The sequence below is a fragment of the Oncorhynchus mykiss genome, chromosome 2 (genome assembly GCF_013265735.2).
Source record: "Oncorhynchus mykiss isolate Arlee chromosome 2, USDA_OmykA_1.1, whole genome shotgun sequence".
Classification (NCBI taxonomy): domain Eukaryota; kingdom Metazoa; phylum Chordata; class Actinopteri; order Salmoniformes; family Salmonidae; genus Oncorhynchus; species Oncorhynchus mykiss.
The window spans coordinates 71995428-72008956 of NC_048566.1; the positions used below are offsets into that span (position 1 = coordinate 71995428).

Sequence of the window (13529 nt, forward strand, 5' to 3'; positions counted from 1 at the left end):
TGCTGTTTCCCTTTCACTTTTAATCTCGGCGAAGTGAATGGTAGGCTATTTTGGCATAAATGTCAAATATTGCCTAAGCTAGCCTACTAAAACAGCGTATGCATCATTATTATTGTCACTTGATAAGATAGTGGTTATAGTGTAGTTATTATAGTGTAATACAGAGTGGTGGGAGGTACGAAATGTGAAGGAGGAGCATGAATCTTAGTTATTGTGGTTTATTAAAATTAGTTGCACCAGTTTATGCATAATATTTGGAGAATAAATACCCAGTCTAAACACTCGCAAATCGCCTGAAACGGCGCGAGGTGTCGGGGGACTGAAGAGGGGTCCCAGCGGCGTCATGTAGAGCCGATCATTGTCTCTCACACTTTCTAAGTATCCATTACACAACAGTGAGCAAGGCAAGGAGTCGGGCCAGAGATATCAGCAGCCCATGTGAAGCAGCAGCGGTGCCCGGAGGGCTCTTCCTCTCAACGTCAACGAGAACCAACTAAACTGAGATCAGGAATACAAGCGTAGAGATGAGAACAACTGTTAATTATGGTAATATTTTATAAGACGTGAACGTTTATATCGTGGGAATGTTCAGTCAACGGAATTAGGAAGAATAGTATCCAAGTGTATTAGAATCAATGAGTTGATCGGGTGCTCTATTTCAATGCGAATTATTGTGTGCAAAAAATCACTTTGATTTCACACTCAGTATTTGAGACACCTTCGAGGGAAACCATGAATGGAGGTCGGCATTTTCCACCAATTTAAACAACGGTATATGCGAAACATTTGGATTACTTTGCTGCACAACACCTATTTTGGGTGGAATTTCGGACTCGGGACTTCTCGCCTTTGCGCTTTCCTCGCGTTCAGCAGCTAAACTTGGAGGGATCCATGCAGTCGCAAAGGTTGGTATTGGTCGTTTCTCAACAGCGAACAATTAGGCTATTTACAGATTTTTTTACAGGCTAAAATCCAACTTTATATTTTCGTGGAGGCTTCTCATAATATTTCTGTCAATGGGTCATTTTATTTTGAAAATGTCTGTGTTTTTGACAGTGGACTATAGGAGACTACTTCCATTGTGAAGCGTAACGGTAATCCACATTGTGTGTTGATTACCCTTATAATACATTTGCCCGGCATTGTGTGCTACAGACTTTCTTTACATTTTTTGGCAAAAAACGGCAATAGCCTACATAGTAGGCCTACATACTACAAAAGTGAACTTGCAATGCAAGTTGTCCAGCTGTAATAACATGTTTTAAATGTTATTAGGTCTATAAGCATTGACATGGGGTATGACATTGCTACACAACTAGGATACTTGTATAGCCTACGGTCTATGGGTTATTGTAAATTCATAATGGTCATAATACGATTCTATTAGACAATATCGTTGGCTTCTCCTCTTTCACAATGCTAAAATCAAACCCTTTACGAATGCATTATTCAGAATAAAATGGATTTCGAAATCTATTAGAAAACTTCCAATCGAGCGCCTATCATATTTGTGTTTTGAATAAATAAAACATAGAACATGGGCTTCTTTATTCGCTGTGATAGAAAGGAAATGTGGTGGTAGGCCTAACAATGTTGATGACTGACTGACAGTTGTGGGCTACAGTTGCACTAAACCGCCAAATAATAGACCTGTGTACTAATTTAATGACAGATCAACTTGTCCCGGTACTCATAATGCCATGTGCGTTTGTCATGATGTGAGGTTTGATATCTAGAGTTAATACAGGCGCCATCTGTTGGAAAGTGTGAAGTATCTTCACCGGGTGTCGTTTAAGCCAGATCATACAGTATGTGGCTATGGGCCAGATGCATTATCAGTATAGGCCTATCTCGTCGAAATATAGAAGGAAACATCTGTAACGCTGTAGTAATTTTATGTTTTTAAATCGACATTTAGGTCTAGGTATTTTAAGCCTAAGGATAGGCCCTACGTTTATATTTCAAGGTCAGTGATGACTAAAATGAAATCAAAACTCATTTTGGCCAATGAGACAACATCTATTTGTTCAATGGACGGATTTAGCTTGGAGGGAATTTGGTTTTAGCTGGCCTTGCAGGAGGCATTACATGGGGGCTTTATACTGTAGGTCCCCATTGAGATGTGATATTGTAGGCCTACAGTGAAATGTGATTGAGTGTTTACTAGTCGAGGCTACATATCAGTTACCATACATTGTTAAGCAATCCGAAACATCTTCCAGTCCTTACAGAATATAAGTATGTTAAGAAATAAAGCACTATCAATGTAATATCACTCAAGTGGCCAACTAAATGTCTAAACACATCCATGTAGTTTCAACAAACTATGCCGTTTAATCTGGTTTAATAATCATATTCACTTATAGAACAGACAAATAGTTAGTCTGGATGGTGTTTGGGGCTTTCCAGTAGGCTAATGTTCCCAGGGTTTGTTATCAACCCCAATAGACTAGTATAGCCTACACAGTATGTATTTATGCCTACATAACATCTTAGCTGGATAGTATTCTTAAGTATTCTCATTGAAGTGCAATGGTGCATCAATATGTTCAATGTCTTAGGGCATCAGCCACCTTCATTGCCTGACATTAAGGATTTTAAAAAATGGATCAACATGGTCAGACATATTTTACACCACACAACAGACTTGACTTGCTTCAGTGACATTTCTACTGTAGACCTACAGAGCAAACAGTGTTGTGTAGAGCAGTATTGTACTGATGGGTGGTTGTTCAACATGTGTAGTAGTTCTTTATACAAGTCCTGGTGCACATTGCCTATTCATTATCCAAATCATGACATAATGTATAGAACTAATAGACAGACAAATAAAACATTCTTAATGAACATCTGCTTACAGGTTTCTCAATTGTTTGCTGGCTGGCGTATGTTTTATTTTAATTGTGATTTCATAAAGATGTTATGTAGCATGTTACTAAAATGCAAAGCATCAATGTTTGCTCCAATTTAAACCATACTAGCCTTCTATGTGTTTGTATCATCTGGATGATCAAATACCAACTATTGTGTTAAGGAGGTTTCGTTGACAGTGCACCAACCAGCGTAATATATCGTACCTGTTATTTGACACAGCTAAAAGAACACGTTTTGCTTGAGTATCTTTTTTGAGGATAAATGCAATTATCCTTTTTTGCTGTTTATCTCAATTTAAATTCAATTTCAATGCTACACAGATTGTCATGAACAACACCTGACAAGAATTCTGTGTAGAAGTAATTCATTTTTGTAGGGAGTTAGTTTATTTAATCTAAAAGTGTTAAAACAGTGTTAAAAAAAATTGCAATGATTTCCCAACACAATATTAGGTAGGTGTTCCTAATGTTTGGTATACTCAGCGTATAATCAGTCACGTTATCATTGATTATGAGTCTATTAAAGAAATGCCACAAAGACATAACACAATATTAGTCAATAATACAGTATTAGCCTAAAGGGTGTGTAGCCTACAGGCTTATAAGTGGTAACTTTTGACATAGCCTATTTGACATTGTGACGTATATGTTAATTTGTCTTTTGTACTACTATTAGCATGGTTTGCAAGGTTAAACATTTTCATAATGGACTATAGGCTAAGTCAAGGCGCAAGAGAAGTGACATTCACCCATGCAGGCTAACCTCTGCCCCAACATAGATTTACGCAACATAGAAATAACATTATTAAGGTTAGCATGTTATGTAGCAGCAAAGCAAAACACTTTTGTTCCCATCAAACTGTCGAGGCCCAACGTGCTATAATGAACAAATCTACACGGTTGAGTTGTAATTTGAGACTCAGGAGGGGACGATGGCTTTAACAACGGCTCCTCATTGGTCCAGTGAGTAGTATAAACTGCACCTTCTTGACACTCCCTAAATTCAAGATCGATTGCCAGCTTATACTGTTTGCTGAGGAATTCGAGTGCATTGAATCGGCTCCTAGAAAGAGGGCGAAAGTTACTTCGAGATTTCGAAACAAGTACTTGATCGAGGACATGACTGCATTACGTGACTTCAGATCTATCTCATGTAGCCTACTGCTCCGTGTTATTCAACAAGATAGACGATAGGAATATCTCCTAATTCATTTTTCTTCCACCTTCTTGATTTGATTCGACCAGGGAGAGGAGAGAAGTGCGACCCCGTGCTGGATGGACGGTTATGGGGAAGGGAGTAGCAGGACCTTCGGCGCTTGAAGTCGGCAAGATCCTTGTTTTGTTTCTTTGCCTGTTTCCTTCTGGTAAGACTTTGCAATAGAGATACTATTTAAATCATGCGCGTTAACTGTATTAATATGATTATTATCTAGTTATTACAACCCTTGTTTTGCCCTATGGTAACCATTTGCAGCTCACATAGCTTAATTAAACAACCTGCCAGATGGATGTACCTACATTATTTGTCAAACGAGACAATGAGTTGAGTTTATTAACAAAAATGGAAGACTGACTTTATAAATTGCATGTCAACACTGGTAAAACATATAATGTCAGAGTCCTGTGGAATTGACAGTGTCGGTACCGCCAATGGTTTCGCGTTTCTTGTGCTCCATGTTGAGGTGGTATATTCGTAATAAAAGAAATCGTCACATGGGAGTAAGACTTTTTTGTTTCTATTTAATACTTTTACACAGCTCAAGCCTATGCTACCCAAGCTGTATGACCCCGTAGTTGTGTTATGTTTGGGGGGAGGGGATAGGGTTTACGCATTCTAACCCTCTTTTCTAAAGTAACCTAACGGTACTTGCCTTTTTCCTTTTCTACCCGTATTGCGTCGGTCTAAAGAAAGTAAAGACAAATAGTTCGGGCAATCCATGAATCCCTGAATCCCAGGCGTTTAGCTTATTTTGGTTGGATGAACAATGAGCAATTCGTAACCATGCTTAGGTTATTTATTATTCGACCTGCATGGATCTTTCTAAGCAACATTAAAACACCTTGATATAACACTGGTTATAATGGTCTTACTTGAGCCCTTCTTCCTTATGAGATGCAGAAATAGCCTATCTCCATGGCCTCGTAGAAATCAATTTGCTCATTTACCGACTTTTATCAGTTTCTCTTTCAAGTAATTTACCGCCAAACCAAAAAGTGATAATGCAAGTGTTAATTGTTGTTGACGTTTATTCAAGATTAAGATTACTTTATTGCCACTTATCAGATGCATGATAATAAATTCCTTTTGTTGCTGGGAATGGGAGGAGGGAGTGGTGTGTGCTGTGTGGAGGTTGGAATAGTTGGGGTGGAATGGTAGAGTCATCAGTATTAATAACTGAAAGTGTGACTTCAAAGTGTTGTATAGTCAGTCATTGGTCAATAAGTTCTGAGTGAACGTTTGGTGCAGCAAAGTTACATGTAGACTCGTCCTAAACTGAAGTTTGTTTATTAGGGTTAAGTTAGGAGATCCAATTGTATTGGTATTTGCTATGAATTACATCTATTCTTTCCTATGTAACCCCACCCCCCCTCCCATACCATGCCACCCAAAGCAACTTAAATTTCAGGTCATGTCATTTAAGTTCTGGGGAATGCCTGTTGGAAGTTGCATTACTCTTTGATTAAGGCCTTCTGCAATGGACAGGTGGATATCTAATATCCAGTTTGACCTGTGGAATGGTGAGGCCTCTCTTCTGTTCCGCTCTCTGGTCCTGGAGCTAGTTTCTTTCCTGTCTGAACCTCCCACGATACAATCCATTGCTGATGAACAACCTGATCCCCTTACACAGGGGAAATTTATGACTGCTGGTCTCTTCACAATAGCAACTTACATTGCCTTCATTCACTCCCTCCCACATTGGCTCGCACAATATCATCCCCCTTCCAGTTCACCTCAAATATAGCTAAATTCTCAAAATAATAATTTCCTCACTCCGTTCTGGCTTTTAGCCATGCAACAGGAGGATGTAGTATAGACGCAAATATTAGGTAGCTGTGAATTTATGCAGTTAACACTTCTGAGTAGCTTGTTTTGACTAATTAATGAGGTGTGTGTTGGTGCTTTTCCTAATGTAGCCCCCAATGTCCCTGTTGAAATCAAATTTGTATGTTTTTTATGACAAGTTTACATACCATGTCTCCCACCATGTTTTTTTTAATGATGCATGATCTTTTGCAGATTCACTGAATCTCTTGGAAAAGGCTAAACTCACTGTGTGCTGAATGAAGTCTCAGCGCAGACTTGATTTGTAATGAAGTGTGCATACACATCCCACTGGGCATACACTCGTTGAATCAACGTTGTTTCCACGTCATTTCAATGAAATTACATCGAACCAACATGGAATAGATGTTGAATTGATGTCTGTGCCCAGTGGAATGATGGAGTTGGCAAACTGCAGCCACTTGGAATTCACATATTTGGTGGAATTTTTGGTTTTCGTTACACTTGAAGTCAGAGTTATTTGATGGAAACAAATGCTCAATTTGTCTCGAGACACTGAAAAAACATGGAAAAACTCAAAGAATGCTGCAGGGCTTTTTTGGATTATAGGAGTCTAAAGACTGGCCATTGCATAGGTTATTGTTTAAAGGTTTCAAACACACAGATAAGACTGTATAACACCTACTTTTCCTGTTTGTTTAGTACATTAATTGTTCAACACAATGTTTAGTGATTGGATGAACAGTCCATTGTGGGTATTGGTTTGCCATTGTTGTGTGATCTATGGTCCTAATGTTTTCTTCTCCTCTCTACAGTGAGTCTGCAGTGTAAGATCCTCAAGTGTAACTCAGAGTTTTGGGCCTCCACCTCAAGCTCTGGCCCGGAGGAGGAGTTCTGTACGGCACTACGGGCGTACAACAACTGTGTACGCCGCACCGCACGCACTTGCAGAGGCGACCTGGCCTACCACTCAGCCCAACATGGCATAGAGGACCTCATGAGTCAACACAACTGCTCCAAGGAGGGACCTACAACCCAGCCTCGAGCCCGGACCCCCGCTCCACCCCCACCACCACAGCTCCAGCCTGACAGCCAGGAGCGCTCCGATGGGCCGGAGCAGTGTCACTACGAACGCAGCCTTCCTCGCCATTCCTCGCCACCCAACTACACCCACTGCGGCTTCTTTGGAGACCCACACCTCCGTACCTTCAGCGATGACTTCCAGACCTGCAAGGTGGAGGGAGCCTGGCCACTTATCCATAACAAATACCTGTCTGTTCAGGTGACCAACACACCTGTCGTGCCTGGCTCCTCTGCTACGGCCACCAGCAAGGTGAGATTAGCCTCTACATCTCTCTATCATCTTGAATCAATGTGATATTGACTGTATGTTGGGTACACCACAGTTACAGTGTCTGGTAATGCTTGACATTGCTACTGATCCAAGTATTCTGTGATTATTTCATTGCTACAGACTGAATCCTTGAAAAACTACTCTATTGAATTAGAATTTCACAACTTTCCTTATCATAGAAATACCAACAGACCTTGCAGAACGTCTGATAACACTGGTCTTCTCACCACTGTGGAGGAGTGTAGACATGCATCTAAGTAGAGAACAAAAAGATACATGTAACTGCCAAAATACTTGAGCAAATGAAGGATACAAAGTATATTGAAAGCCGGTGCTTGAACACAGGTGTGGTTCCTGAGTTAATTAAGCAATTAACATGCTATCATGCTTAGGGTCATGTACATAAATGTTGGGCATGCAGGCCATTATTTTGGCTACCATAGCCATTTTAGGAAAGGGAAAGTTTTGTTGTCTCCTGAGCAAGGCTGCTACTCCTCTATTTGACCCTTTTCTTACTAAAGAAAGCCCTTTCAGGTCATTACCTGAGAATATTTTTTGCTTTGTTTGAAACACTGAATGGAATCTTGTTGGACAAATTGTACTGCAGTGATTTATTTGTAAGAGCTCTCAAATCAAGAAATATTATCTTAAGTAAGACCTTCGTATGTAAGAGGTTGTGGGCCTCTTTAATGTGGCCAGAGAAGTAGGAGCAGCCGTGGGAATGTTTTACTGTGGACTCTGGTTAATGTTTGGATCAGTTCCATCGCAGACCAATAGGCAGTACACAGAACAATTGTTGGGATCCTGATAAGGTTTACAAATGATATGCCGGTATTATACCCGCAGTATAAACATCATGTGGACAGCCAAGTCGAATTTTAGGCCCACCCTATGTGTAGCAGTCCATACCCTAGCATTGTGTGTATGTTAGTGAGAAACTGTTGTTTTAACTAAGTGCTCAAGCCATGCAGGAAACTGCAGATATTTTCTTCACATTAGTTGGCCCTGATACCTCATAAATTATCATTGTTTTGTTTCTACAGCGCCACCACAGAAATGTATTTCATTTGAACATGAGGTGAAAACAAAGATCCCTGAGCATTTGTAGTCTGCAAAGTCATTTAATATTAGGTCCACATTTGGTATGATTTTGGCAGTCGTGGTTGTGTGACCAATAGGCCTCCCTCCGTGCACTGTATCCTGACTGCAGGGTTTACACTGACATTTTGTCCTCAATCACATAAAGAGAGAGACCAATTTTCCATCATCAGACCTAATGATGCACTTTCAGCATTCTGGCTTTTTTCTGTGTGCTTAAGGTAATGATATTTTTACACAGCTGTACTTGGAAGCAAATTACACAGCTTTTGAAGTTATTCAGTCTGGACAAAGGGAAAACAAGGCAGAAGCCTATGCCACCTGTACAAACAAGACTGGGTATTTCTGTAGCTCTGTTTCATATGGGCTCCTGCTGCAGTGTATGGAATGGTCTGTTGTATGCACTACCTTCATTCAAGGGATGGGTTGATGAAACAGTTTGTTTCTTTATGCACAGGGGTTTTGTAGAGGTTTTTTCATGTTCTTAGATCATGTTATCCTTCGAAAAGAGGGGTCAGTGGCAGGTAAAAAAAACTTTGGGGAATGGGGGATTGTGGGGTGGGATGATTGAGGGGTGGGTTGGGGGCTGGGTTGGCAGATGACTTGACTGGGTAATAACAGGGCATTTTGGTGCTCTACTTCCTGCCCCCTATTTGAGATCAGAGCCTATCGGCTGTCCTGGGGTCACTTCTGAGACAACGGCTCACTGGCGTCCTAATGAAATCATGCAAGCAGAGAAGTGACCAGCCTTAGTTAATTAGCCACAGAGCAGAGCACGCTCTCCCCTCCTGGCTCAGTGCCACTCCCTGGAGCACAGTTCTGGGGTTCACAGGCAGGTTTTTCACCACTATGAATGGCTCGTCTTTGTGTCTGCACACTGAGGCCCGATTTAACATGGCCTATACCCGTGTTTTCTGAGAGCGTTTACTTTGGCCTCCCCCATGTTGAGGCAGAGCTGAAATGTGACACTGAACTGGGGTGGTGGTGTAGATGGGTCTGCATTATACAAACTACTGGTCTTCTTAATGCCAAAGCAAAAAGATTCCCCTCAGTCATTTGTGTAGCCCTACCACTAACTCTTGTCCACATAAACATGTAAATATAGAGGTTCCATACAGTTTTTTTTAATTCAACTGCTGTTCAATGATTTAATAATTTGATGTCTATATGTACCTTGCTATTTTCATCCTCAAAAGGCCTGACACATATTGAAACATATTGGCTATTGTTGTGCTGACTGCTAATTCTAATCTTCTCCCCTCTCTCACTGGGTACAGTTGACAATCATCTTCAAGAACTTTCAGGAGTGTGTGGACCAGAAGATGTACCACGCAGAGACAGACGAGCTGCCTGCGGCGTTCGCCGACGGCTCCAAGAACGGTGGAGACCGCCACGGGGCCAACACGCTGCGCATCGTGGAGAAGGTGCCTGGGCAGCATGTGGAGATCCACGCACGCTACATCGGTACAACTATCGTGGTCCGGCAGGTGGGCCGATACCTGACCTTTGCTGTGCGGATGCCAGAGGAAGTAGTGAACTCTGTAGAAGACCGAGACAACCAGGACCTGTATCTCTGCCTGCACGGCTGTCCCGCCAACCAACGTATCGACTTCAGGACATTCAGGGACCGTGCTGTGGAGGGCCACGGCCAGGTCAATAGCAGGACAGGCAGCCAGTCCCATGGGTTTACCTATCAGGCTGCCATGGCCAAGTGTAAAGAGCGCCTCCCAGTGGAAGACCTGTACTTCCAGTCTTGTGTGTTCGACCTGCTTTCCTCTGGGGACATTAACTTCACCATGGCTGCCTACTATGCTTTTGAGGACGTGAAAATGCTCCACTCCAACAAGGACAAATACCACATTTTTGAAAAGGATGCTTTTGGGAGTAATGCAGCACCGAGGGGATCAGATATGTTCTCGCTAGTTCTCAACTGTCTGGCTATGTTGTTGTGGATTGAGTGCTGCTGGGTTCATCTATAGTGCCCTGCCAACATCATCCTCATTATGCTAGCTGTCAGTGGGTGTGAAACAAATCCCTCACCGTGTCATACTTCACCTCTACTGCTCTGTTCTCAGTGGCTGGTGGCCAGTGTAGACAGCAGGGCCGTCCATGCCTCTGAGGGGACACAGCAGCTCATTTGCAATCAAACTCATCCCAGCCCATGGTCTCATCATTGTTGTCATCATGTGTTGACTTACATCTGGGGAAGAGGTGAGCTCTCTGTGCTCCCACCTATCATTGCGTTCATTCAGCTGGTTTAAGGACTGGTCCTTTGATTAAAGGAGCAGTGGTGAGAGAGGAGAACCCAGGAGCCCCAGCACTTTGGATATCCAGCTGGGATTAAATCCTACATTCCCACTGGGACTGCATGCCTATGGGAAGCAAGACAAGATGATCTCTTACAGAAAGAAGAGTTTGCTGATCTCCTCTCCTCACTTGTGCCAAGCCAGCGGAGCTCTCTGTGGCTCATGGGTCTGGGCTAGAGGACATGACAGGGGCTTTTGTTAATGTCTGTCCAGAAGGAGCTCACTGTTTGATGAGCTTCCAGCTTTGGAAAAGCTGGAGCTTTTTGGAGAAAGTACTCGGGCCAAAAGGATGTCAAAGCAGCGAGTGACAGTCTAGTCTGCTGTGGAGGTTAATAGGTCATAATGCCAGGTCTTTTGTAAGATTGTGTGTGTGTGGTTGTGCCCCTCTGTGGTTTAGTGTGTCCGCCAGAACAGGCTGTCTTGAATATTGGCGTTTAAAGTGTTAATTATGATAAATGTATTTTTTGTATAGGGTGTAATTAAGATGTTCATAAGAAAACAGCCCTTTACAAACTTTACCAAGGGCACAGATAATGCAGAAACCCAGATCACGTTTACAGAGTATATCTCATCCCTTCATTCAACCAATCAACCAACCAACATGTACCATGGCCAAGAAATTGATTTCTACAGGTCTTTTGTGAGTTATTTCTCTTTTTCTAGGCAGTCAACAGTTCCACACATATGTAGGTATCATGGCCATGTATTTGGTTTGAGAAAGATAGTCTTTCTGACCACTCTGTAGAGGGCAGAAAGTAGGTCCTGTATCAGAGGAGGCTGGTGGGAGGAGCTATAGGAGGACGGGCTCATTGGAATGGAATAGTTGTCAAATCCAAAAGCAGCACCCGGCGTTATACCTGTTGCGTACATTGCCATTGGATGCGCCGAGTCGCATTAGTAGAAATCCTATGCAGCTGTTTCAAGTTCGAACACTTGCATGTGTGATGTAGAGCGGGTTAATGCTTGATCTGATTGAATCTAAGCCTAAGTATTTTAACTTTTGATTGTGTAGAATGCTGGAAGGTGCTAAATGATCTTAGTGGATAGACATATTCATATTCAGCAGCATATGGCAAAGAAGTTGTCAGTTTTCGGTTTTGAATTGTACCTCTAGTCATATGCAGGACCCGTGTGATGTGCATACATCTACAGTGCAATTTTGATTTGTTGTAGTTTTCCAATTGCATTGTTTGTGTTCATAGTAATAATGTCATTCACCAGTAAGCCTAAATCTTGAGGCTGAGGTACTAATACCCCGAAGGCCTGCTATTTATGAACAAGACATTTAACCTACATTCTGATTTGATCTTTATTTAAATTATTTGTTGTATACCGAAGTAAAGCTCAAAGGATACAACCTTGTCAGACGATTTGCTTCACTTTTCCCTTCCTATTTCATCTCGGTAGAATATATTTAGATTTGACCATTCCCTTAGTACTAATCTATTCAACAACTTAACAAGGTAATATATCCCTACACTGAAGTGTTTGGCAGGCCTAACTACATGTACTGGTGCAGTTTGTTCTTAGTCTGGCAAAAAAAGTTGTTCAAATAAACAAACATGATTGTAACATTGAATCTTGTTTTTATAGATGTAACTTGTATTTTGAGTTTTCTATATGGTTCTACATGTGTAATGTGAGATTGTATATACGTTTGTGTGTAAAATATTGTATTTTATCTGTATTGAATTTCACTACAGTTTTGAATATGAGAAATGGTTTGGTGAATGTAACCTTTTTTTTAAAACAATTTGATGAAAACGTGAACACCACATCACAAAGCTGTAGGGTCTTTAGGGGATAGTGTTCAGCTATCTATCAATGGCAGGGATCCTATCCTGGTTACTGTAGTTTCAGAGCATTCATTTTCTTGCTCAGGAGCAGACACAAGTTAACCTGGATTCCATCCAGGTGGATATCTAAAAAGGGAATACAAGAAAGTGTCCCTTTTTTTGGTGTTCATGTTTTTAATTTTAAAGCACTTTATGTTCTTTTCACTTAGCTCTTACTTGGTTTGAACTTGATTGTGAATAGAGGTTGTCAGATTTGTAACGGTATAAAATATGGCATTTAAACACTTGGCCGAATGGCAGAAGCCAGAAAGATCAAACTGTGTTTGAATGTAGGACACAAGCGGTGTGACACACCAACTGTTTATATTGTAAATTATTTATTAAATAAAATATGTGTCTTGCTAACTTTTGGGTGATGTCTCTATGTTGTGATAAACCTTACTTTGTTTCATTGTGATAACAAACACTGACCAATGAGGAGCTTTTTTTTTTTAATGATCTAGATTTCCAGTGGAGGAGGTTAGGCTACTTGATTTGCTTCGTTACACTGCCACCTGGTGTAAGCATTGTGTAAGGATATGAATACATAAAAAAAAAACAGCCCTGGGGAGCCCTGACATTCTTATCATACAACAGTGCTTGATAAACCATAATAATCCAGGTGGATGCTTGTAGTGATAGCCATGTATTAGCTTTAGTTTAGTTTTATGTATTAGCATAATTGTTGTGGGGAGGATCAAGATCACCAAAGGCAAAGACATTTATTATAATCAGACCGTTTTAGGCTGAGGCCCAATTATAAGTGTCAGACTGTTATGGCTTCTGCATGCTTTGGTTTGTCTGGCGCCTACTAGGTGAACCGAACAAGTGCGCTCGCATAATTCCTTTAAAAGACCTTCGCTTGAAAACCATGAAAAAGTGTCAATAGCAGTTTGTCTGTGTTGAGACGCAATAGTCGGTATAGACTTACTCAAAATAGTCAATCTAAGATGACTCAAGAAATTTGTTGCGCAATCTTACATTAAAATATTTGGTGCAGTATTTCTCACGTTAAATATGTGCATGAAAACGAGTCATCTATCTCAATGACAACACTTA

General features: G+C 41.1%; 1 protein-coding gene across 1 annotated transcript; it reads left to right on the plus strand.

Moving 5' to 3' along the window:
* Positions 1-266: 266 nt before the first annotated feature.
* Positions 267-12836, plus strand: LOC110495562 (repulsive guidance molecule A). The gene is made up of 4 exons (XM_021570893.2): positions 267-905; positions 4119-4237; positions 6693-7210; positions 9607-12836. The coding sequence occupies exons 1-4, from the start codon at positions 892-894 to the stop codon at positions 10306-10308; spliced, it is 1353 nt and encodes a 450-aa protein (XP_021426568.1). The 5' UTR covers positions 267-891; the 3' UTR covers positions 10309-12836.
* The last annotated feature ends 693 nt before the right edge of the window (positions 12837-13529 follow it).